This window comes from Sebastes fasciatus, chromosome 21 (genome assembly GCF_043250625.1).
Source record: "Sebastes fasciatus isolate fSebFas1 chromosome 21, fSebFas1.pri, whole genome shotgun sequence".
NCBI lineage: Eukaryota > Metazoa > Chordata > Actinopteri > Perciformes > Sebastidae > Sebastes > Sebastes fasciatus.
In genome coordinates, this window is record NC_133815.1 from 11,440,361 (window position 1) to 11,464,036 (window position 23,676).

Here is a 23,676-nt window from a genome sequence, read left to right on the forward strand (position 1 = left end):
CAAATTTTTGCAGATCTCAGGTCAGATTTCGCAATTTGCAGGCTCCCTTCTAGACACAACCCTGTATTAGCAGATATTACTAACTGTTTGTTTTGTTGACTTTATGACTCTTCTGTAGTTGTGCTATTGTTACCCAGAATGTTAACCAGTAATAAAGTTATATTGTCTCGCCTTAAGCAGTTTGGTGTAATCTTTAATATTTGAATTTCTGCTTTAATTAAATGGCAGTTTTAGCATTTACATTGACTTAAAGGTCCAGTGTGTTGGATTTAGGGGGATATAATCACCTGAATTATGTTTTTGTCAGCCCTTCTACACAGAGTCCGTCATGTTGCACAACCATGTTTCTACGGTAGCCAAGAACGGACAAACCAAACACTGGCTCTAGAGAGGGCCTTTCATGTTTTTAAGTTACCTGAAGGCCACCGTAGTTCTCCGACAAACTCGGAAAGGGTGTGGTGAGCGGAGGGGTACTGAGTTGGTTGCAATCTGCAACCTCACCACAAGATGCCACTAATCCTACACACTGATCCTTTAAAGCAGTACCCCGCCACCCAAACTGGGAACCATTTGACAAAAATGGGGGGAAAGAGCATAGGGGAATGACATGCAGGAAATAGTCCTGCCAGCTGGGAATCAAACCTAGGACTTGCCATTCAGGACATTTGTGCCCATGTGGTATGCGGCCTAACCACTTGGCACATCAGGTCGCTCAACTATGTAACTTTTAAAAGAAGAAATAAATTGTCTTCTTCTCCATAAATAATGGTCTGCACTGGGGTAATAGTAATAATATTCATTAATATTAATACTATTAATATAGTATTATATTATTATTATTATATTTATTATAATTTATTATAATAATAATAATAATAATAATAATAATTATTATTATTTATTATTTATTATTATTATTATTATTATTATTATTATTATTATTATTATTATTATTATTATTATATTATACTATTAATTAATAGTAATAATAATAATGCACTGGGGTGCCAAGTAAGGCTGTAGCAGCAAATCAGTGTATTGAATTGAGCGATCGTGGGTCTCATTGCTGATGAATTATATGAATTATATTTTCAAAGAATGTGTCATTTCTTCTTTCTATAGTCCCATAGCGTAGCTCTAAAGGCTGAGAAAGGTTGATTTAGTTCAGGTTTATGGGTCACAAAGGATCTCAGTGAAGACTACTTTCTGACAACAATAAATCACACCTATCAGAAAACAATATTGGAGGGTTGATAAGATTAAGATTACGGCAGTAAATTCGGTGTGTGTGTGATTAATGGAGACAGACAGTCGCCTCTCTCCCTGCTTGCGCACCACGCACACACACAGCAGATCGGCAGATAGGAAGGCATACTGCAAGGAGCCTGGGTGACATTTTTAAAGCCTGAATCAATCAATGTGGAGGAAAGAGTCATGGACGTTTATAATGTTTGAGTATCACTGTTAAACTCAGGGGCCTAAATCATTTTCTAGCATCTTACATGTTGCATCACCTGTGCTACAGTCCTGCACAGCTGAGTAACTGCTGAACAAGAGGTTTTATAAGTGTGTGTAAAAAAAAGCATATCCATTTGTTGTAATAAAAATGCTTAAATGTTAAATCTCTTGCATACTTTTCCACCTTCAGTGAGGTAGGACACCCCTCTTTTCCTGCTCTAATTGGTACATCCCAATAAGATAAATTGAGCACAGGTGAGCTGCTGGTTGCAGGTCAGTAAGTGTCTTGCCCCTTTATTACTAGTTTTGTCTGTAACCACATCTGACATTGAAATTAAATTAAATTAAAGATGGGGGAGAGGTTGCAAAGTCAAAAAAGCTTTGTTTGCTCTTTTTTTGATTGTAAAGCTACGTTCAGTAAGTCATGGAAGCTAGAGGCTCATCTTTGCAAACACACAGGATTGGTAAGTGAACTGCTAAGACGCCACAAACCGAACAAATGACATGTGAGAAAGTGGACACATCATTACATAACAGTTTATATTGTGTTTGATTGTTGGGATTATGTTTCCCTAACCTCAGAAACCGTTCTCCTGTGAGAACTGTGACAAGAGCTTTTGCACTCGTTACCAACTCACCAGACATGAGCTCAATCACAGTGGGGAAAAACCACACAAGTAAGCCTCTATATTCCCTATTTTAAATAACTAGGAGTAGTAAAATGTGACCTTTGGTGTGAACTGTTACCCGCTCTGGTCTCCAGGTGTCTGGCTGATGGATGCTCTGAGGCCTTTGTCACAAACACCAGCATGAAGAACCACATGGCTCGAGTTCACCAGCACCAGGAGAAGCAATATAAAGTGCAATAATCTTAGTTTGCCTTTTCTTTTCTTACTTTGCCACAAGTAGGTGTTTACCGTGATGATGTACTGGCTTGCTTTTGCTCATTTTGTTCTCTTTCAGTGTGACCATCAGGGCTGTGGGAAGGATTTCAACAAGAGGAACCAACTGAAAGCACATACGTGTGAGCACCAACAGATTCTGCCATTTCAGTGAGTGACTATCTGATGCAAGAATAACTGCAATGTGTATCTGTCCTTGGCCATCTTAAAATCTTATTTATCTTTTGATTTAGTTGTACTTTCAGTGGTTGCACAAGAGAATTCCCTTCTCATGGAAAACTGAAGCATCATGAGAAAATGCATCAAGGTTGGTTGATGACTAGAAGGGATTTTATTTCCTTTTTAATTTGTGTGTTTAACAAATCTCTCTCTGCTTCCAGGTTACCCCTGTGAGAATGAAGCGTGTCCTTTTCAGGGAAAGACGTGGACTGAATATCTGAAGCACAGAAAAGAACATAAAGGTATGAATGTAATGCTGGGAACACTGTTTTAGTTGCATCCTATATCCTGCTACTCATGAGCTGTTTGAGTCACAAAGCAACTGTATTTTAAAGACTTCTCTTGTTCTCAGTCAAGGTGCCGTGTGGAGAGTGCAAAAAGCTGTTTAACAACGCCTGGTTCTTGCAGCAGCATGAGCTGCGTGTCCACTCCGGGGGGGAGAAGAAGAAGCTGTCGTGCCCCAGGAGAGGGTGTGCTAAAAAGTTCACTCGCCGCTTCAACTTGGAGAGTCACGTACTGGGAGACCATGAGGGCAAGAAGCCCTTTAGCTGTGTGTTTGCTGGCTGTGGGAAGAGCTTTGCCATGAAGGTAAACCTGCACTTCAATTTAATATTAAATGTTTGGTTCAAATCAAACTACTTTCTTAAACTAGTGGTATCCAGTCACGCTGATAGTTTGGCTTTTACTTGACTTAATATGCACATTTGACACGTTGCTACAACCCCAACACAACAAGAGGTGAATGGAATTTAGTTGGTGGTGGTCAGAGTGGTGAAAAAAGTGTTTTTTTTTCTTCTAAAAATATCAGCATTTCTTTGCACTGATGATTATCTAGACCTTACTGTATTGATTAGTTTCTCTTTAACCATTTTCTACAGAGGAAATGGTTACCCGTGTCACAAATGTTTTTGGCAAGATGCACTGCTTATTGAAATGTGTTTTGAGCAGCACAAACTCAATTGCCGTTACCTTCATTATTTGTGTAGTGGCAGATATTTAAAAAAACCAAAAACGGAGCACATTAAAAACTGAAACTATATACAGGGCTAGACCCACTACATGTGAGATGTTTTTTTGAGATTTTTAGGTGTTCTGTTAAATGAAATCATACAGTGAAGTTGGTAACTGGTCTCTGTTAATCAGGAAAGCCTGTGGCGACATGCAGTGGTGCATGACCCAGCAAAGAAGAAGCCGACGGTAATGTGTCCTTTTATATAGTAAAAGTGACTTTTCTTGTCCTTATGTATTTTTATATATATTTATTTTTTTGTTCCCCTTCCAGAAACTGCTTCCTAAAAAGAACCAGCCCTGGCATCTGGCACAGCAGGTCAAACTGGCAGCTGCAGCCAATCAAGCGGAGACCAACAAGCTTACTGCGAAGCTGCGCAACACAACTTTAAAGGATAACAAATCTTGAGGCTGCATTATATTTAAAAAAAAAAAAGGCTTGTAAATGTTCATTAATGGTGAAGCAAATCACAATTTTTCTGTTGATATCCTTTGTTTATGCAATTTAAGAAAATAAAGCCTCATTAATACAGCACTACTCGCAATCTTTCTCATTCCTAATAAACTGACCATTCCCATTAGCAAAGTGGGAAAATCATGCCGTAGAGCCGTCAATCCTTTGAAGGAAATGTTTATTAAACAAACAGAACACACATTCACACACATGTATAAAACTCCAGCTGATGGGACAGCTGGTTGTCATGGTGATGAGGCCTAAGGGCAGTTGAGCCCCCAGGGTGCAGCAGGTTTCTAATAAGGCCTGAGGCTTATTCAGCTGGATACAGCGCTGGTGTTGCAGAACATCTTCATTTTTAAAGTGATTACAGGTCATTATCCTAGATGACAAAGAGGATCACAGGCTACTTTATTAATTTTAATATTCTATCTCTACCTGCAACGATGCATCCACCTGAATACAGCCCTGGTTTCTACAACTGCCTGGTGAGGTGAACACGGCACACAGATCGCCTGTTCACAGTTGCAGTACCATTCCTCCCTGCGGGAGTGATGACAACATGACCATATGAACACAGCGGTGTGTTTGTGAGTGCAGTCTGTCGAGTGACGTGGCACGATCTGGATCAGTTCCCACCTGGTCAGGACAGGCTTGGTCCTGCTGGGTCTACTACAGTTCTGAATGCTTTTGGTCCTGGATTAAGCCCGGTATGGAGCGATGTACAGTAGCGTGTACCAGTTCACTTTGGCCAAGGTCGTTCCCGATATAGAACATTCTGGGTGGACTCGGTGTGGTGCGCAGCCTGCTCCTGATCTATACCAGGCTGCCGGGCCAGGAGACCACGGTGAGCGCCACCCGGCTGCGCTGCTCCTTCAGCATGGGCACCAGCGCCGAGTGGCTCATTCCCGCTGTCGACAGGCCGTTGACCGCCACGATCATGTCACCACACCTAGGGCAACACCAAGAGACAGGTTAATATGGATTATAAACAGGACATGACAGCTCTACATTATGGAACGACACATGAAGACATTTGAGATGACAAACAATTGGTGTGGCAGGAAGCTTGAAAATACAGTTAAAGGATGAGGCTGTTTCTTTCTGTTATTGTCAACAATTAATTAGAACTTGAGCTGAAATTATTAGTCGATTAATCGATCGATAATAAATTTATTGGCAACAAATCTGAGAATTGTTTAGGTCATTTTTAAGCAAAAATATCAAAGAATTCATTGGTTCCAGCTATGGTTGTCACAACATATCTAAAAATGAAATATTGATACACATGATAATATTGTGTAAATAATCCAGCGCCTCTTAAATCATTTTATATACAGTTATGATTACAGACTCTCTCTCCACCTCTTTACACTCGTATTTTGAGTGTAATTAATTTGCCAAAAAAGAGACAAAATGCACAGAGCGGAGCGTTTCCACTAATCAAACAAACTGGACTTTGGGGTCAAGTGTACTTGGATCTGGGCCCGGGTCCATGATGTGAAAGCCTCCTAAATGTTCCACCTCTACTTTTGAAAGGCAGAACAGGGTTTACCCAGCTTGTTTTTAACCTACAATAGCATTATGTTATGAAATATTCATATGTACAAAGATGGGGTTTATTGGTGGCTATTTGCAAAATTACAATAGATAAGATACTGATGACAGAGCAGAAAGGCAACGTCTATGAAGTTCAGTGTAAAAATGAAACCTTATTCAATGAGAGAAATATAAGAGTACAGTAAATATTTATATTTTCACGATTGATACACAAATGCAAAACCTTTAAATCTTTTTTTCTTGATGTCTCAAAATGCTCAAATAAACAGGTCTTCTGTCTTGAATTTTAATGATCATAATGTTCTTTAATATTAAAAGGTATACTTTTAAAATAAATAGTTAAGACAGAAAAAGACAGCGAACATAAAATGTTCCGTAGGCGTGGCCTATCATCACGCCACTCTTATCAACCACCAACTGGAGGTCATGGTTTATCTACCTGCTAATTCACCACCAGAAGCCACAGACAGTCACGTGACCAACAACTTATCACTCACTTGAGGCGGCCGTCGTAGTACGCAGGTGTGCCGAGGACGATGGTCTTAATAAAGAACGCCTGGTTGCCGTGACTTTCCTCGTATCCCCCGACGATGCTGAAGCCCCAGCTGCCCGGATGGCTCCTTCGCAGGACAATCTCATGACTACTGTGCAGGTAGCTGCAAGAAGACAGCAGAGTGAACAGATAGTAGAGCCGGCTTTATCCTTCAAAGAGCAAAGATGCTGCTTCGTCTCTAAAAAGAATTGTCTATTATGACTCTTAAAATCTATTAAAAGTAGAGGAAAATATCTACAAGTGGGGTAATTTCACCTCTTGCAATTTGCAAATAATTATAAAATGACATCTAACCAGACATTCAAACAACCAATAAGCCCAGTCCAAAGTCTGAACATTTGAGTAATTAACATGGACAAACAATATCTTACACTGATATATCAAAGAACACGTTGTTACATTTATTATCATGACGGTAAATGTGACAATTTATTGTGATAATATATTTCAGTTCATATCGCCCAGACCCCAAGAAGAAGTGAAAAAGAGAGGAAGTACTCTCACCTGGGTAAGCCCAGCCACATGACCCATGAGGGGGACCAGTTGGCATCAAAGTCACTGTCATGCGTGTGAGGCAGCAGCTCGTCGTGGTCGGGCTCCTCCACCATGCTGACCTCCAGCACCCTCAGCTGGACCGAGGGCGAGGCGGCGCTGGCCTTCAGGGTGCCCACAGCCTCGCTGTGGCTCAGGTACGTCAAGTCCTGCCCGTTAATGCTCAGCAGGACGTCCCCTGAAGGAGAGAGGAAGAAGATGCTGTAGTTCTCTGATGTAATGTTTTTGAGCTGAATTGGTCCTGAGGGTGCGCTCACCTCGTTTGATTCGCCCGTCCCTCGACAAGCAGCCGTGTGGTTGGACGCTGGTCACGAAGATTGGCAGCTCTCCGCTCTTGCTGCCCCGCCCTCCTGCGACAGTCATGCCCAGAGACTCGAGGGGCTCCTTCTTCACAGTGATGTGTTTCTCTTTACAGGACACACACTGGGAAAGGTCCTGGGTAGAATCACACAGAGGCAACACATACACAAACACAGGTTCAGTCACCACAACAGAAAATGTGAACTTACTCTTTGTACATCATTGTTTTCAGTTTTTTACTCATTTGCACCAAAAATGTATGTGTATGTTTATATTCTGAACTTAACCTGTTATTCCATATATAAAATAAATAGATAATATGACAATAAACTATTTGACTTTAAACCCCCCTTCCCCCTGAAAATAATGAGTCCTGATCACCCTACATCATTAGCTACATTCCTCTGATGTACAGATGAATGTTAAAGAGGACCTATTATGCTCATTTTCAGGTGCATACTTGTATTTGGGGTTTCTAATAGAACTTTTTTACATGCTTTAATGTTAAAAAAATGCTTTATTTTTCTCATACCAGCTGTGCTGCAGCACCTCTTTTCACCCTCTGTCTGAAATGCCCAGTTTGAGCTCCGCCCCCTCCCGATAAGCCCAGTCTGCTCTGAGTGGTCAGTTAGCCCACTCTGTTGTGATTGATCAACCGATCCAAACTCTTCAGACTCCGCTCCAGCTGTGCTCTAACTAATTTTGTTTGAGGGCGTGCCAAACTAGCCGCTAGGCAGGTATTATGCAAATGTGTTACTTGGTGACATCACCACGTTACGGAAGAAAAGGCCTACGGGAAAAAACTCCCTTTGGCGTGGACTTTGGGCTTTGTAACTTTGCAGACCTTTTACATGCACAAAAAACTATACAACACACTAAAGGAAAAGGAAAAAGCACAAAAGCACAATAGGTCCTCTTTAAATTGAACACTTGCATGTTGAGGTTACAAAGTCAAAATACCCCCAAACACACAATCTGACCCCTGAGTACAAACACACACACATAGATATATAACACATCTGCTCACTCTGTGAGTGCTGGTGCGGGAGAGGTGTATGGGCACGGGGCTTGGAGTGCAGCTGTGGTTAGGCAGGAAGTGATCAAGGCAGTAGAGGTCTCTGGTGGAGCTTGATTTTGGCGGTGGAGGAGGAGTTGGTTTGGTGGGTCGACCAATCAGCAGGTGGACTCGCTCTCCGCTCGCCTTGGAAGACAGAGATAGTGTTTTAGGAACTTTGTTTCTCACTCACATTTCCTATATTTACCAAGAGAAATCAAATGCATCCTCACCTGTATGATCTGTGCAGCCTGCTCCGGGGTGCCATGGCGTAGGTCCTGCTCGTTGACTGCCAACACGCGGTCGTTACTCCGCAGTCTGCCGTCCTTCGCTGCCAGGCCTCCATCCAACAGATCCAACACAAACACTCCAGACTCATCCGTTCGCCGCACCAGCTTGATGCCGAGCTGCTCCGTTGAGTCCCGCTTGTGCAGGGTGATTCTCAGGGTGGCGGGGCTGGACGGGGCGCCCTCGGGGGTGGAGCAGGGGGCGTGGGGCACAGCCGGGGTGGAGGAGGAAGAGGAGGGAGGCGCCCTGGAGGCACAACGACGCTCCCTAAGCACAGTAAGCTGCAAAGTGGTGCAGGGGCGTGCCAGTGTGGAGCGGGCAAAACTGTGGGGGACGTTACTGATGTCCACATTGTTCACCTTGGGAGAAAGAAAAGTCAAGGAAATTTATGTTTAAATCTGCATTAATTGAATTTTTTGGTCATTGACATTCATTTGGAGTCTTCTGTTTCTGGCTATCTGACAAATGTAAGTGCAATATTCACTCTCAGATTAGCTCTATTTTGGTCTCCACCAACTCCTGAGGAAAATATTTGGCTCTTTAGCTGCGATATTTTGCGAGGTATAGGAAAGAAAAAGGTAGTAAATTACTAATATAATATACAATACTGGATACATATAGATACTACTGTAGTTCCAAGTTAATGGTCCCATATTTTTTATTATAAAGGAGGTTTAAGTGCTATATAGATACTGTATATCTATATCTGTAAGTATCAAAACACTCAATCCATGGAGAAAAACACACAGCCCATATTCAGAAACTGTGCCTTTGAAACAAGCCGTCAGGATTTCTGTAATTTTGTGATGTCACAAATATACAATTTTAACCGTAGACGTTCCAAATGTGTTCCAGTTTATTTTCCAGTTGTAGTGTATGTGAATGACATCAGCTGACAGGAAGTAAACATGGACCCAAGCTGTTGCCTAGCAACGCAATTCATTTGCAATTCCGTTGAAATGTGCTAAAACAGAGCATTTCAAATAGAGGGTAAATACAGGCATATTCAGGCAGACAGTATGAGGAAAATAAAGGGTCTTTTGATCATTAAAGCATGTAAACATGCTCTAGTAGAAACATAAAATATAATTATGTACCTGAAAATGAGCATAATATGGGAACTTTAAGCTAGAAGAATGCTTTGGAAGCCCCATTCTTGTATGAAAATGGAGTAGGGTGTTGGGTTTTACCTGCAGTATCTGATCCCCGGCCAGCAGCCTCCCGTCTCGTGCAATGACCCCGTCTCTGTACACTTCCTGAATCACGATGTTGATGAGTGGCGTCTCGTTTCCCCCCACCACGCTGATGCCCAGCTCGACATACGGGTTCGCCCGGTGCACCTCTATGGCAGTTATCTCTCCTTCAGGAAGCGAGGGCAGCTTCACGCAGCCTTTATGGACACACAAATCACATTACAGCGCTGCATTTCAGAATCTAATTTCTACATCTCCCTAATGTTGCCTGAATGTGATTATCCTGTCATCTAGTCTGAGATTACAGCTCTTACAAGAAGCTGCAGTGTCTCAGATCTCTATAGTATTCAGCCCTTTAGGAAGATGTTCAGTAAAGTGGAGGAAGCGATGTCATACCCTCTTCAGCAGAGAGAGGCGGAGACTCGGGGCAGTCCCAGCCAGATGAGGTGGAGCTGACAGAGCGGAGGAGGTGGATGCAGGGATTACTGAGGGGCCGCTTCACCCTGGGGACCACACACTCCAAACCTACCACACCTAAAGACAGAAGAGATGGATGCCAGAGTGTTTGTCTCAATCCAAACTGTATTAACGTCATTGAGTAAATCTAAAAAAGGCCAGCAGATGTACTCACTTTCTTCCTCCGTGCTCTCCTCAAAGGCGGGGTTGTCGAGGCCGGCGTCGTCTGTCCACACGGGCCCGTTGCCGCTGGTTTCATTGGGTCCGGAGGGCGGAGATGGTGTGCGGTCCCTCAGGTCTGTCGTTGGGGAGCGGGGCGACCTGGGAGGGCTGGTCACCATCGCTCGCTCGTCCCCGCTGTCGCACCGCGGGCCGTCCAGGTTGGTCTGCTGACACCTTGTCCCGGGACACCTTTCACCAAGCAACAGGCGTCAGTTTGTTAGTCCATCTGACGTGTAAAGAAAATCAGGTTTCAGCATCAGTTAATTTAATGTGACGCCACTGATCCCATCAGGGAGAGACTCTTTATGTGTGTCCTCTCCTTAGAGAAGGTCAGAGGGCAAGGTCACGTGTAGCTGGGAGGGATTCAGTGGACAAAGTGAAGAAGTGATGGTGGAGACCCACTGATCTGTCACTGATTAGAGAGAAAATACCAAAGAACATTGCCGCATGTCTCGATTCTTTTCTATTCATTTGATGAACTAAAGATTATACAAGTATATCAGGGAATATTTGTAGATGCATGTTACCATGTGTATATTGTAGGGGTGGGGGAAATATCGATACAGCAAAGTATCGCAATATTTTGTGTGGCGTTATTGTATCGATACATGGACGATTGGTACCATGTAATTTTAGCTTGTCGGAAAGATGCTGAATATCGCTCCAAGGTTATGCAAAATTTTGGCGAGGAAAAACTGGCATGGCCATTTGCAAGATATGTGAATGAAAGATCAAACAGAGTGAAAACTGTATTATTAGATAAAACACACGTTGACAAACTGCATAATTTGCAATAGAAAAAGGAAATAAATCACAGTATATCTTATCACAACACTCAGCTTATTGCAAAATGTTTAAAATCGCAATAATATCGTATCGTGATAATATCGTATGGTGGGACCTCTGGTAATTCCAACCCCTAGTATATTGTGTAAATTGTTTATATCTGTATGCATTCCACATTAGACACGTTTATACATGTGCAGGCTGTGAAAACACAATTTCTATCAATTATTTACTTTATAAACAATTAATTGAAACTACAAAATAGTGAAAAATGTCCATCACAATTTCTCAAACTCCACAAGTTTCTAAAACCTAAGGATAATCAAATAGATATAGCAAATACTCACATTTGAGACCGGTATAAGTTATAAATTAAGCATATTTGCTCTATAAATGATTGGATAATGACATATAGGTCAGTCGCAAAAACGTTCAGCCACTCCGGGACGTTCTTTCCTTGAAAACAAACACAACAACTCTGGTGGAGACGGATGCATCAACTCTGTCCCACAAATAGAAAGTCTTCGCTGAGAGGCAATTAAAAATAAACACAGACAGACTCAAGGGATCAATGTGGTCTCACCCTTAATTGACTCTGAAGTATTTACTGTAAGTGGCAGCTATGAGCCGGTTGAATTATTTAAATGCTTAAATTTCCTCCTCCTAAGATAAACAGGACCATGGAAAACAGATATTGCGGTCCCACGACACTTTGCTCTTTAAAACAATCACAACCGGTGTTGTAATGCCATTTGGCCTGATATAATTTCACCATTTCTACCTTTGACCGTTTCCATCAAGACCAAGAAGTTTTGAGAGGAAACCAATATGTAAAACTCGAACAGGTTGAGCTCATATAGAGGCTTTAATTCGAGTACTTTGGTTCAGGAACAGTGAAAGTACTTCACACGTATACACCATCAGTAATAAGATCAACCAGACCACCTTGACCACGGTGGAACACTGTGGCCTGGCACTCTCGTCTTTTAATCTAATGTCAAGTGACCGATCCCTCTCTTGGCTCATGTTACTATCTTAGACCTAAGTCTGCAGGACTGGGGAGAGGCGAGCCCACGTGGGCCAAAGGTTTAATCTTTACTGAAGAATGTTACGTTACCCCTCACAGTGACCTTGTTTGATCTCTCTCAAACTATCTTTCCTCTTGTCTTCTCGACACCAACGTGATGTGCTGCAGCCTCCGCTGAGATGTTCCCTTCTGCTGATGTGATCGATTTACAGGCCTGGACAAGGAGACTGTTGACAATAAAGTTTAAATGGGCTGCAGCTATGAAATGACACTATCAAAACTTTTCTTAAAGCGTGACTGTGACTTTTGAAAGGTGAAATAAAACATTTTTCTTCTCACGAATGAAAAGTTGAATTTATAAGGATTAAAAACACAACCTCGCTTTAATACACCCGGGGATTTTGCTGACATAACTTGGTCTGGTGTGACCAGTGGCTTATCGTGGCCAATGTAAACTTTAGCTAAATTTAGACAGATATTGCTGTGTAACCCATGCTATTAACGGAGTAACTTTACTGCCTTTAAATGACTCTTCTCTACTCCTGCTACTGTTACCATATGTTTCACTAGACCCCATGGTCTGAAAGGTTAAGCCAATGTGGAAGAGTATAGAAGTCTATGAAAAATGAGCCTACTTCTCACTTGATTTATTACCTTAGTAAACATTGTAAACATGAGTTTATGGTCTCAATCGCTAGTTTCAAGTCTTCTTCAATACAGCATGATGTTCATTTAGTAAATTATGGTCCTATTTAGAGTCAAATAGACCATAAAGCAGGGTATGCTTTAGGGCGTGGCTACCTTGTGATTGACAGGTTGCTACCACGGCGTTGTCTGGTCTGGGAGTTGTCCGTGTTTTTGTCTTTCACGGTGTGTTTTCAGGTCATGAAAGTTAATTGTAACATTTTGGTCGCCTAAAAATGTCTTATTCATCGTTCGGTTGTACTTAGCTCCACCCTCTCGTGTCACTTCTTCTTCTTTAACACACTATGTTTACCATTTACTGCTTTCCTGTAATTATCACTCAGCAAAAGTTAGTCTAGCTTTAAAGATATGAAGTATAGGTCAAGTCTAGAAAGTAACATGGAAATTGAGAAACTCTCGTGAGATGGTTAAGGTCAGCCGCATGTACCAAGGCTGAGTCCTTACTGCAGCGGCCCGGAGTTTGAATGTTATCCCCTCTCTCTCCCCCTTTCATAACTATCACTGTCACTATCGAATAAAGACAAAAAGCCCCAAAAATTATCTTTAAAAACATTTTTTTAGGATAGTTCGTCGGGCAGCAAGTCACTCAAGAGTATTCAGAAGTTTTTGCAAGTTTTCGCAATTTGCAGGATACCATCTAGACACGATCCAAAGCATGTGTCAGGGATCTCCGGTAAAAACAGTTGACTCAGAAAAGCTTTAACACCTTGTTAGTGATAGCTTGTTAGTGTGAGCTTGTTAAGGAAAATCTCGTTGACTTAGGTGTTAGGTGGATATACAGTCAATAAGCAAGCGTCTAAACACCGATGCAATGCTCCTTAGCAACAGACAGAAATATTGAAGTATATAGAGGTTTGCTCCTCAAATCAATAACGCTGATTATTATATAACTATAGTTTTTACACATTCACAGCCTGTTCTCGCCAGAAGATTTGCACCAATGCAAAGTAAACTTGCTATATGCTGCATATATTCTCCAAGTACTGCTACATTTATTTTGAAATGCTCTCTTTACACTACTTTCATCCATATAAGAGCAACAACAGCATAACATGGGTTTCCTATGGCAACTCTGATGCAAATACACACACCGTCTTGGAACAGAGAAAACAGGAGAGAGAGAGAGAGAGAGAGAGAGCAAGAAAGAAATTTAATAGAAAAGACACACAGAAGGACAGGTAGAGGAAACCAGTGAGAAAAAGGTGCCATCCCAAGTCAAGCCGTGTTCGACTCACCACAGGCCAGGGTTGCCTTTGGCTGTCTCACAGAAGAAATGGTTGAACAGATCTCTGGTGTTGAAGTTGCTCAGCATGATTGCAGAATGAGAACATGGAGCTCCTGGTCAGCCAACCCATGACTGCGGTAGGGAACCACTTTAATCCCCTCCGTCACATGACCTACCGCCCAATAATCCCCTCAGGGTCTCACAGCACCTGGTCCAATCGGGCCAAAAGCCAAAGTGTGAAACCCTTGAGGTTAAAGGATGCTGGGTAAGTCTAACCGCTCTGGACTAAGAGGTATGATATCTCTAAAAGTTCCCGCCATAAATTAATCACTCGTGAGGTTGGAGAGGTTTTGAATGCAACTTTTAAAAGTTGTAGAAAGTTAACTAGAGTTGTCTTCATTATAAGTTACTTTCTGCATTAATAGATGAATCGTTCGGTCTAGAATATGTCAAAAAATTTAGAAAAAAGTGCCCAAAGTGATGTCTTCAAATTGCTTGTTTCCTCTGACCAACCATCAAAACCCAAAAGTATTGAGTTTACTACCATAGAAGACTTAGAAAACCAGCAAATCACTCACTCATGAGAACCTAGAACCAATGAATTGTTGGCATTTTGTGAGTAATCATTATAGAAACGGCTGCTGATTCATTGTCTGTCGATCCACTAATCGATTAACTGACTAATCCTTTCACCTAGAAAGGTCACAGAGTAGTAACCAGTGTCATATTAATAGTCTGATTGATTCCAATAAAGCTACATTACCTGTACCAGGCTGGTGAAATCATGGTTGTCGTGCATGCATACTGTCTGATCTGTGTTAGTGTTTGCACACAGCTCTCATGAAATCATGAATCTACGATGAAAGCTTTAATACCTGTGCTTGAGGTGTGCCTCCAGGTCACATCGCGGCATGTTGAGGGAGCAGACTGGGGCCAGAGGACAGGACACGGACAGCTTGTCTAGCAGCTTGTGCACCAGTATGCTGGACCTGCGGCACGCCTGCAGCTGCAGCCGCGTCCTGTCCAGCGGGCAGAAGTCCCTCTCCTGGAGGAAGCTTCGCAGGCAACGGGCGCAGAAGGTGTGTCCGCACGGCGTGTCCAGCGGCTGCACCAGCGGCTGCAGGCAGATGTGGCACACCAGGTCGTCGTCCACTTCCAGGCGGTAGTTGAAAAGGTGGTTCTCCCAGCTGCGGTGGATCTGGCCACACTCGGGACACAGAGACTCCAGGACTGGCTCCACCGGACCCACCTCACAGCCCGGGCTGCCCATCTCTGCTCCGTCGGCACAACTCAGCTTTGGCACAAATGACTCCAGTGGGGCTGCAGTGTTGGGAAAGGGGCACGCCACTCCTATCCCATAAGCGTCACAGGATGAAGAAGCTGCAGAGAGGACAGATGCCCCCCAGTGGCTGATGGCACATCACCCTGCAGGTCAGAGGTCAAAGAAAGAGGGTTAAATAGCTGTTACGAAAAAACAACAAGTGTCTGATTATGTGCATTTATTCATGTGGCAAATGCTTTGTGCACGTGAGCCCACGTGTCTGCATGAGAGTGGCACTGTGTGTGTGTGTGTGTGTGTGTGTGTGTGTGTGTGTGTGTGTCAGTGAGTGTGCTGAGATTATGTATTGCTGCTCCTGTCCACTAATCTGGCAGTATAATCTCTCTTTTGCTCTCGCCTGCTGCAATCTTCCAATTCCACAGAGAGGGAATTATCTGGGATTGAGGCAGAGAGAGGACACAGATCAGAGGAAGTGGGATTGGGAAAGCAACAGAGGACTGGGGGGTGGGGGGGAATAGTGCCAGCCAGGGGGTAAGAGAAGAGAGCGAGGAAGAAGAGAAGGAGATAAGAAGAGGGAGGCGAACGAGATTAATGGGATGTAAAAATCTGAAACAGGAAAATAAGACAGAAGAGAGGATGTGAAAGGAAGTCCATGAAAGAGATACACAAAAAAGAAAACAATTCTTTACACATTCCCTACAGTGAACTTGATGTTTCTGGTTCAGGGCCGTGTTACAGTAGATGCACTCAGTCTCCTCTGTGCAACAGAAAGAGAACATGCCTAAAGCAAAGTCTTGAAATATAGCACTCCGCCGAGGAGAGTGCGTCCCCAGAGCTAATGCACTGTGTGCGCTGATCATTTCCACAGTGTTTCACATCCAAAGCCATTCAGACCTTCAGACGCTCTATTAGCCGAGCCGGCCCCCCCCCCCCCCCCCGGCCCCCCGGTGGGCCTGATGCAATCGGTGGACAGCAGAGGGCGTGCCTCAGCTCGCAGCGGGCCAGCCAAGCCACAGTGACTACCTGCCTCTGTTCCAGCTGGGGGTCTGCTCTTGTCTCCATGACGACCTGGAGCCTGTTCTGTTCAGTGGGGCTTGACATTCAGAGTGTAGCCGGAGAAGGATGCGGAGGAGACACACACACACACACACACAACAGATGCATCCCTCTCAGCTCAGCAGGATGCTCCTCCCTGGTACAGCCTTGTCAGACAATGATGAGATGGTTTGTTTTTTAGCTTTTTCTCGTCTCCGTGGCTACCCATCTCTGTGACAACCTGTCTCCTTGGCTACCGGACCGGTAGTTACTTAGTTCTCCTTTAAGTATACGTGCTCCTGTCTGTGTGTGACTGGCTGCTTCTGTCTCTATCCCGCAGCTGGACATGAATTAATCATGAGGACACAAGGCTTCTCTGTTCCTATAACAAAGCTGTGACATCACCACATCACACACACAGACTTGTAGACATGCAAGTATAAAAGTCTACATAAGCAAGCGTGCATCAAGAGCTTTACCAGGATCCTGCAAATAGTCTTTATCAATAAGTAAAAGTATTCAACTGTGGCAGCAGTTTTAGAGCCGCGGCCTTCAAAAGCACTTAAATCTATTTTAAACATAGCTGGACTCTGTAGCAACAGATTCTTTTACACACTAGCAAATGCTTGTGAAATATCTCTCTTTTTAATCCCACTGTGAGTATGTGTGTGTGTGTGTGTGTGTGTGAGAGAGTCCAAGGCCATGCTGTTATTGTCATTGCAACTATACTGTTATATATTAATAAATAACAGTCCTGGAACCTGCACCTGTCTTTGCTGATTTTTTATTTTTCAGAGATGACAATCTAATCTTATAACAACAGGGCAGGCCATGAACAAGCTCGCCTGCAGGAATGACATTTGTCAGATAAGATGAGATGATGTTTTAGGCCACAGATTTAAAATCTCAGGTCCTATCAGGCTTACCCTACATTTTCATAAACCCTCCCATCATCTCATCGTCTCTTATCTTAAAATAAAATCTACAAAAAGGCTGATAGCCACTTGCAAGAACAGGCCTGCTGCTGCTGCTGCTCTGTTTGCAATAGGATGCTTTTTTTCACAACAGTCAGACATGCAATGATAACAACAAAAACTGACACTGATTTAATTGATATTTTGCATCATTTTTTTCCACTGTCACAGTCATAATTTACCCAATGCACCAACTGAAGTGTCATGATCTATATGCAAACACACATTTGATTAGAGAAGAGCATTTTTTTTTTGTAATCATAGCCCCCCATCTGTCTGCCTCCATCCCTCCACAAGCTAGGACAGATGAAGCGACAATGGCAATATCAATGCACAGCCAGCCACACACTGACACCGCTCCTGCAGACACTGGATACAATCAGATAGATGTGATATTACCTAGTCCGGCTGCTCCTCCACGCCGTGCACTCCGGCCCCAGAAAGGGGCACGATTTGTTAGCCGCGGGACCTCAATCACGCATTCACCGCAACGGCCCGTTCCGCAAACCCGCACGAAAACGCCCCCGTGCCTTTGGCGGCGCTGGCCCCGCCCACTGCTGTCTGTCAACCGGGCTGGGAGGGGCCTGCCAGGGTTGTCAATCCAGAGAGAGTCAGAGGGGTGGTGACCAAACAAGCCTGCTCAATATAATAAGATAAAATGAAAATAAATGAAATGAAATGAAATGAAATGAAATGAAATAAAATAAAATAAAATAAAAGATTTTTTTGGACCCACACTCATCTCTTAAAGATTACTGTGATGTAAAATTAGGAGTTTAATAAAGTTGCAATATTCTAAAAAAAAGAAGCCTGCTCAATAAAATAAAATAAAATAAAATAAAATAAAATAAAATAAAATAAAATAAAATTAAATAAAATAAAATAAAATTAAATAAAATAAAATAAAATAAAATAAAATAAAATAAAATAAAATTAAAATTTTGGACCCACACTCACCTCTTAAAGATTACTGTGATGTAAAATTAGGAGTTTTAATGAAGTTGCAATATTCTACATGTTCCAGTGCAAATTAAATGTTTGTGTCTGCAGGCATAAATACTTTTCAAACTGTATTAAGAAATCACATGTACAAATTTATATGCCGGCTTAATCACTCTGAGAATGACATAATCTTGCGGTTGTCTAACATCAGATTTAGCACTACACGGTACAAATCACAGCTGTGGAGGCACTGGTATAGTTCATTATATGTAAGGCATTGATGTATGTATATATTTATGTTGATATTTATATTTTTAATATCTTTTAATCATGACTTTTTATAGTGCTTCCTGTATTGTAATGTATTATATGTAATGTATTGTTGTTGTTTTTTTTCTTTTCTTCTTATGTGGACCTTGAGTCTGCAATAAAGTCTGAATTGAATTGAATTGAATATGAGTTACAAATGTCGAGTTATCACCATTTTTTAAGTTACATATCTTACTATGTTGCATTTTTTGATACATTTAATATTGCTGATAATGTTTTTTTATAATGTTGATGCTGTTTCAAGATGAATATTGTACTGCCATAAACAATATTTATTGTATTTTATCATACTGATTCAATTTATTATCTCACACTGATGAACTTTTATGTAATGTATTTGTTGTCATGTGGTTGTTTTTTTGTTTACCTGCCCAGGGACAACAGATGCTAATTTAAATAGAGCTAACGCTGGTGCAATTACTTTTAATTGTGCGTCGTCCCTGCAAAAATAAAACAAAATAAAATAAAATAAAGTGTAACTAATGGCTCTAGTAAGGGTTAATAAATAATATAGTAATGTGTGAGAGTGTAAGAACACTTTTTGGTTGCCAATTTGTTAAAAAATCTCTCTGACAGGTGAGTCATTAATAGGTGCTATGAGTTTCTCACTTTCTAATAAGCCATGCAGTCTGCAGATATTAATGTTAAGAACTTACTAATAAAGAGTAATAAACTATTGATTTTTCAGTTTTGTATGTATAACAAGTGTGAGCATTATAGTTGCAGATTAAGATATGTATATACAAAATGTACCAAATGTAACATACAATGAAAAGCATAAGAAAAATAAATTGTCAACACTTGATGCCTTGATTTACATATTCGAAAAGGAGTGAGAAGAAGTATAAATTTATTTAATCCCACCCCTTCTCTCCATAAGCCAATTATTAATAATTAACCAGCTTCCTTATTGAGCCATACATATACTATAATTAAATTATTATTATTTATAATTATTCTAAATATAAGTATTACCTTTAATCTGTGTCATACAGAAATATAAATTAATTACTGATATAATTATCCTTATCAAAATATAAATTTGTTAATAATCCAGAATACCAATTCATTACTTATAATATAACTTAATCACAATACCAATTCATTACTTACAATATAACTTAATCACAATACCAATTCATTACTTCTTCCACAACTGTTTGTCATTTGTTTGATTTAAACTGTAAAAATTGACAAAAAAATCTATCTAAAACAGCAAGGTATTAATCAGCATTTTAGCCTATATTTGATTGATAAAATAATTTAGCAAGTTACTTGTCAAGATTTTGTGTCACAAAAAGACTTGTTCGATTTCTATCAGGCATCATTAAGGACAGCTAAAATCACAGGGTCCTTTGGTTGAAGGACCCCGCTGAGAAGTAAACAAAAGATGCATGCTAGCGTTAATTAACATAAAGTCATCGATTTCAGTCGAATTAACTTTGTGTCAACGTGTAATTTATTACCACGCGATGGCAGAAGATAATGAACTGGAGAAGTATGTAACTATTGTGTTGTTGTGTTGTCCATGTGTAGGGACATGGAGGGGTATTTCTGGTTGACAGCTGTTGTATTTAACTGAGTTTGTAAGACGAGTGTTGTTGTTGTGGTTGTAAGGAAACCCTTCAGCTACCATGAGCTACCATGAGCTGTGTGGTTAAAGGTCGGCTAAATGAGTGAGTCTCCTCTGCTTGATACTCTGCTGATTCAGCAGCTCCTCGGGGGTCAAACCAGGACAGACTGTCCCTCATTCAAATGACTCACTTTCTCCTCTGCATCACTCTCTCACTTAATTAAATTAAACTCCCTTTGGCTCCCCCTCTGTGCTATGTTTGTCCTCAACTTCTGCCCATTTCCTCTCCTTCACATGACTCATTTGTGTCTGTATTTATCTCTGTGTTAGGAGGGCAGTGGAGGAGCTCCTGAAGGAGACAGACAGAGCTCGGGTGAGAGCAGAGACTATGGGCCCTGCAGGATGGTGAGCACTGTGTTTGACATGCCATCTGTATATCAGCCTGCACACATCTAGTCATATGTGTACATTTCACTGCTACTTATCTGCTTAGCTGTTCTTGCACTAGGGCATTTTTTGCTCTTTGAGAATGAATGAATGAATAATTGATTTTCTAGCTGGTTATTTATATAACCCATCCCTCATGTGATTATTCAGACACATTAACTAACAACAGATCAAACATTTTAAGAAGAAGAAGAAAGGTACTTTATTGATCTTTACAGATATTATTTTACATATTACATAGTAGGGGTGCTGCCCCTGACAGGCGTCCCGAGCAGTTGGGGTTTGGTGCCTTGCTCAAGGGCACCTCTGCAGTGCCCAAGAGGCAAACTGGCATTTCTCCAGCTACCAGTTCACACTCAGTACTTGGTCCATGTGGACTGAGCTACTGCCGCCCCAATTTTGGCATGTTAACCCGCCATCATCTAACAGCACAATACACCAGCATCATCCAGACATAATCGTGAACACGAACCTCCCACAAATAATGCTAAAGGATATATAACACAATGGAAATACAACAAATAAACAGTCACAGATATACAATCACAGCCCCTAAGCACAAGACACAGACACATACACAACACACACATACTGAACCTGAACTTTTTTAAATAGTATTTGTCGTAAATCATGAGTGTCAACTATTTGTGTTGCGTTTAGTGATTTAGTGTGTGCACAATATGTCTTGTTTCTATGCTATATCCTCAACTAGTTTGTTTGTTTATGCCCTCAATACCTAGTGTGGTACACTGTACCTACTCTCCCCGGGGTCCACATAAATGTGTTTATTAGGGGTGCAGCCCTAGTGTTCATAATACTACAATGAAAATGGTGCCTACTCACAGTAAGACTCAACAATACTGATGATAAGCACTCAAACAAAAACTGCATAAAAACTCCAATAATAACAAAAGATAGCTCCTCCACATAATATGATATTATATCTTTTAGAAAACGGCATATTTATTTACAATATTGTTCCAGCTGAGTGAAATTAACAAAATTATAGACAGTTTGCTAATAATGTTTAGTCAAAATTTTATCGTGTGTAATTGTTGGCCACCCCTCAAAATGTCTTCATAATGATACTGATAGATGTTGAGGTATTTGATTTTGCCAGAATACACAGCTAAATGCATTGGTTACTTTCCCCAGTTACTCATTTTGTCTCTGTGAATGTGTGATTTAAAATAATCAAACCAAATTGAATGGATTGCTATTGTTTAGTTAAGTTGTATTTATTCAGGCAGTCTTCTTGTAATCAATGACATGCATACAACATCAAAACAAGACAATTCAGTCCCACCAAGCAGTCAACACACACACACACACACACACGCGCACACACACACACACACACATTTTTTTTAAAAATATCAACAAGTAGAAATTTAGTAAAAGAAGTAGAAGTAGTAGAAGTCCCTCTGAGGAATGCGTGTCTCTTACTTCATTTAGTGTTGCAGTTCTTTCCAATGATACGGTTTAGTACTGGAAACCAGTCTTGTTCCTGTTCAGAGTTGGTATGAGCGAGGTCATAGCCAGGATTCAACAGGATCATATTTTTTTTTATTCAGTTTAGTTTCTCAACATGAAATAACACAAAGACATGTCTAATTCAAAGCCTTAAATGAAATATAATTCTAGTGGGCATATACTGTATATATGAATCAGTTATGTAGTAGTCAACTCATAATATACTTAACAATGGAAATAGTCTGTGAAATACCCATCATGTGCTATTTCTTTTTTAATCATGCAATGTAACTCCTGAGGACATGACCTCAGTGTCATCAGTGGTAGCTACAGCCCTGAGTATGAAGAACTTTTAAATGTTTGTGAGCTGGTTATTAGCTTTGAACTCAACTAAGGATGTTAAATATCTGTATATCTTAGTCAGCATGAAAAGACATTGTGCCTTTTAGATGCCAGTGATGACCATCCATGGGTCTCAGAGAAAAGTGCAATAGCTGTCAGAGTTTAAAAGTTTGTCTGTTCACTCCTCCGTCAGGTTGAAGTGTCCCCTGCATAGCACCAACAAGCGCTTCCTCCTCAACACCCTGCGCTCCACCGGCCTTCAGCGGCGCTCCAGTGAGCCCAGAGACGGAAACTCCGCCACGAGAGGGCGCCTGAGGAGCGAGTCCCCGGACAGGAGCCGCGACCGCAGCAGAACGCCTCCCAGAGATCACAGGAGCAAAGGAGGCCACACAGACCATAAACACCATCACAGGGACAGCTGCAATAACAAAGATAAGAAGAAGGATAGAGACAAAGAGAGGAGGTACAGGCACAAAGACAACAGAGACCGACAGAGACATGGGAGGGATGGACAGGACAGAGACAAAGACAGACTTCATGAATAAAGACTTGGGTCCAGGGGAGGAACTCTGATTTTACAGAGGCCACTCCCTGAGGTGGACACTCCTGAAACTGATCTCTGACCAGTTGACACACCTCACAGAACTGCTAGCAGACTGAAATACCTGTCTTGTTCACTTGTCTGAGAAGACATTACTTTAATTTTGTATTCCTGCTGATGGAGTTTGTTCGCAGTTTACTAACTTTTTAAATTAACAACCGTTTTGTAGTTGTTGAGGTTTATTTGATTCCCTAAAATGTCTCATAAAGGTTAAGTTATTTTTTCCCCTGATTTTCCACTTAAATTGGAGTGAATAAATCAAGTGGCCGTTATAGTCCAAGAGCTTTTTTTTAGCCAACGTTTTCTTGCCCTCCCCTCTCACATGACTCATGGTTCGGTGTAAATCTGTTTCACCTACAGTAGAGGAGGTTTGATTTCAATTATAATGTCATTACCATTATTCAACAGTCATAATGTTTACATAAGCCATGCTGCTGTCGCCACTGGGTAAGCACTTTTTATCGCGTGTCCAACTTTTTGGACATGTATACACCGGCTATCAGAAACGGTTTTGTTTGTCAAAGGAGAAAAAAAAATCTTGTTTTCCTGGCACTCCTACATGGTGAACAAGTTGTCTCCAGTGATGGATTAGTAGTAATTTAATAAGGCTGTAATAACAACAATAATACTTTAAACTATATACTATAATAATAATAACAATCTAGTGATTAAGTGTGGTATTTCTAGGTGTTTAGTGGGGTCACCAGGATTTCAGGAC

General features: G+C 41.4%; 3 protein-coding genes across 5 annotated transcripts; 2 read left to right on the forward strand and 1 right to left on the reverse strand.

The window, feature by feature from the left end:
- The first annotated feature begins 1,714 nt into the window (after positions 1-1,714).
- On the forward strand, positions 1,715-4,122 carry gtf3ab (general transcription factor IIIA, b). The gene is made up of 9 exons (XM_074621305.1): positions 1,715-1,922; positions 2,041-2,135; positions 2,222-2,318; positions 2,422-2,510; positions 2,594-2,667; positions 2,741-2,821; positions 2,932-3,167; positions 3,723-3,776; positions 3,862-4,122. Exons 1-9 carry the CDS (start codon positions 1,809-1,811, stop codon positions 3,994-3,996), a joined length of 975 nt encoding a protein of 324 aa, XP_074477406.1. The 5' UTR covers positions 1,715-1,808; the 3' UTR covers positions 3,997-4,122.
- An 83-nt stretch (positions 4,123-4,205) lies between these two features.
- lnx2a (ligand of numb-protein X 2a) lies at positions 4,206-17,810 on the reverse strand. 3 transcript variants are annotated; one of them, XM_074621302.1, is made up of 11 exons: positions 17,650-17,810; positions 14,838-15,387; positions 10,173-10,408; positions 9,938-10,075; positions 9,539-9,738; positions 8,294-8,707; positions 8,034-8,207; positions 6,964-7,141; positions 6,659-6,884; positions 6,099-6,257; positions 4,206-4,993 (listed from the first exon to the last, which is right to left on the reverse strand). In XM_074621302.1, exons 2-11 carry the CDS (start codon positions 15,230-15,232, stop codon positions 4,858-4,860), a joined length of 2,256 nt encoding a protein of 751 aa, XP_074477403.1. In that variant the 5' UTR covers positions 15,233-15,387; positions 17,650-17,810; the 3' UTR covers positions 4,206-4,857. The 3 variants fall into 3 exon arrangements, with proteins under 3 accessions (XP_074477403.1, XP_074477404.1, XP_074477405.1); XM_074621303.1 differs by lacking the exon at positions 17,650-17,810 and adding an exon at positions 16,269-16,407; XM_074621304.1 differs by lacking the exons at positions 14,838-15,387; positions 17,650-17,810 and adding an exon at positions 13,973-14,097.
- A 2,050-nt stretch (positions 17,811-19,860) lies between these two features.
- LOC141759577 (uncharacterized) lies at positions 19,861-23,240 on the forward strand. The gene is made up of 3 exons (XM_074621752.1): positions 19,861-20,020; positions 20,426-20,500; positions 22,551-23,240. Exons 1-3 carry the CDS (start codon positions 19,917-19,919, stop codon positions 22,900-22,902), a joined length of 531 nt encoding a protein of 176 aa, XP_074477853.1. The 5' UTR covers positions 19,861-19,916; the 3' UTR covers positions 22,903-23,240.
- The last annotated feature ends 436 nt before the right edge of the window (positions 23,241-23,676 follow it).

Bases quoted from the DNA above. Each gene is read 5' to 3' on its own strand.
- gtf3ab (XM_074621305.1), top strand. From the start codon at position 1,809: ATGGGGGAGAGGTTGCAAAGTCAAAAAAGCTTTGTTTGCTCTTTTTTT. The intron at 2,668-2,740 runs GTTGGTTGATGA...CTCTGCTTCCAG, and splicing joins TCATGAGAAAATGCATCAAG to GTTACCCCTGTGAGAATGAA. The intron at 3,168-3,722 runs GTAAACCTGCAC...TCTGTTAATCAG, and splicing joins GGAAGAGCTTTGCCATGAAG to GAAAGCCTGTGGCGACATGC.
- lnx2a (XM_074621302.1), bottom strand. From the start codon at position 15,232: ATGGGCAGCCCGGGCTGTGAGGTGGGTCCGGTGGAGCCAGTCCTGGAG. The intron at 8,208-8,293 runs GTGAGGATGCAT...CTGTCTTCCAAG, and splicing joins AGGCTGCACAGATCATACAG to GCGAGCGGAGAGCGAGTCCA. The intron at 6,885-6,963 runs GTGAGCGCACCC...TCTCTCCTTCAG, and splicing joins GGACGGGCGAATCAAACGAG to GGGACGTCCTGCTGAGCATT.
- LOC141759577 (XM_074621752.1), top strand. From the start codon at position 19,917: ATGCTAGCGTTAATTAACATAAAGTCATCGATTTCAGTCGAATTAACT. The intron at 20,021-20,425 runs GTATGTAACTAT...TCTCTGTGTTAG, and splicing joins GAAGATAATGAACTGGAGAA to GAGGGCAGTGGAGGAGCTCC. The intron at 20,501-22,550 runs GTGAGCACTGTG...CTCCTCCGTCAG, and splicing joins ACTATGGGCCCTGCAGGATG to GTTGAAGTGTCCCCTGCATA.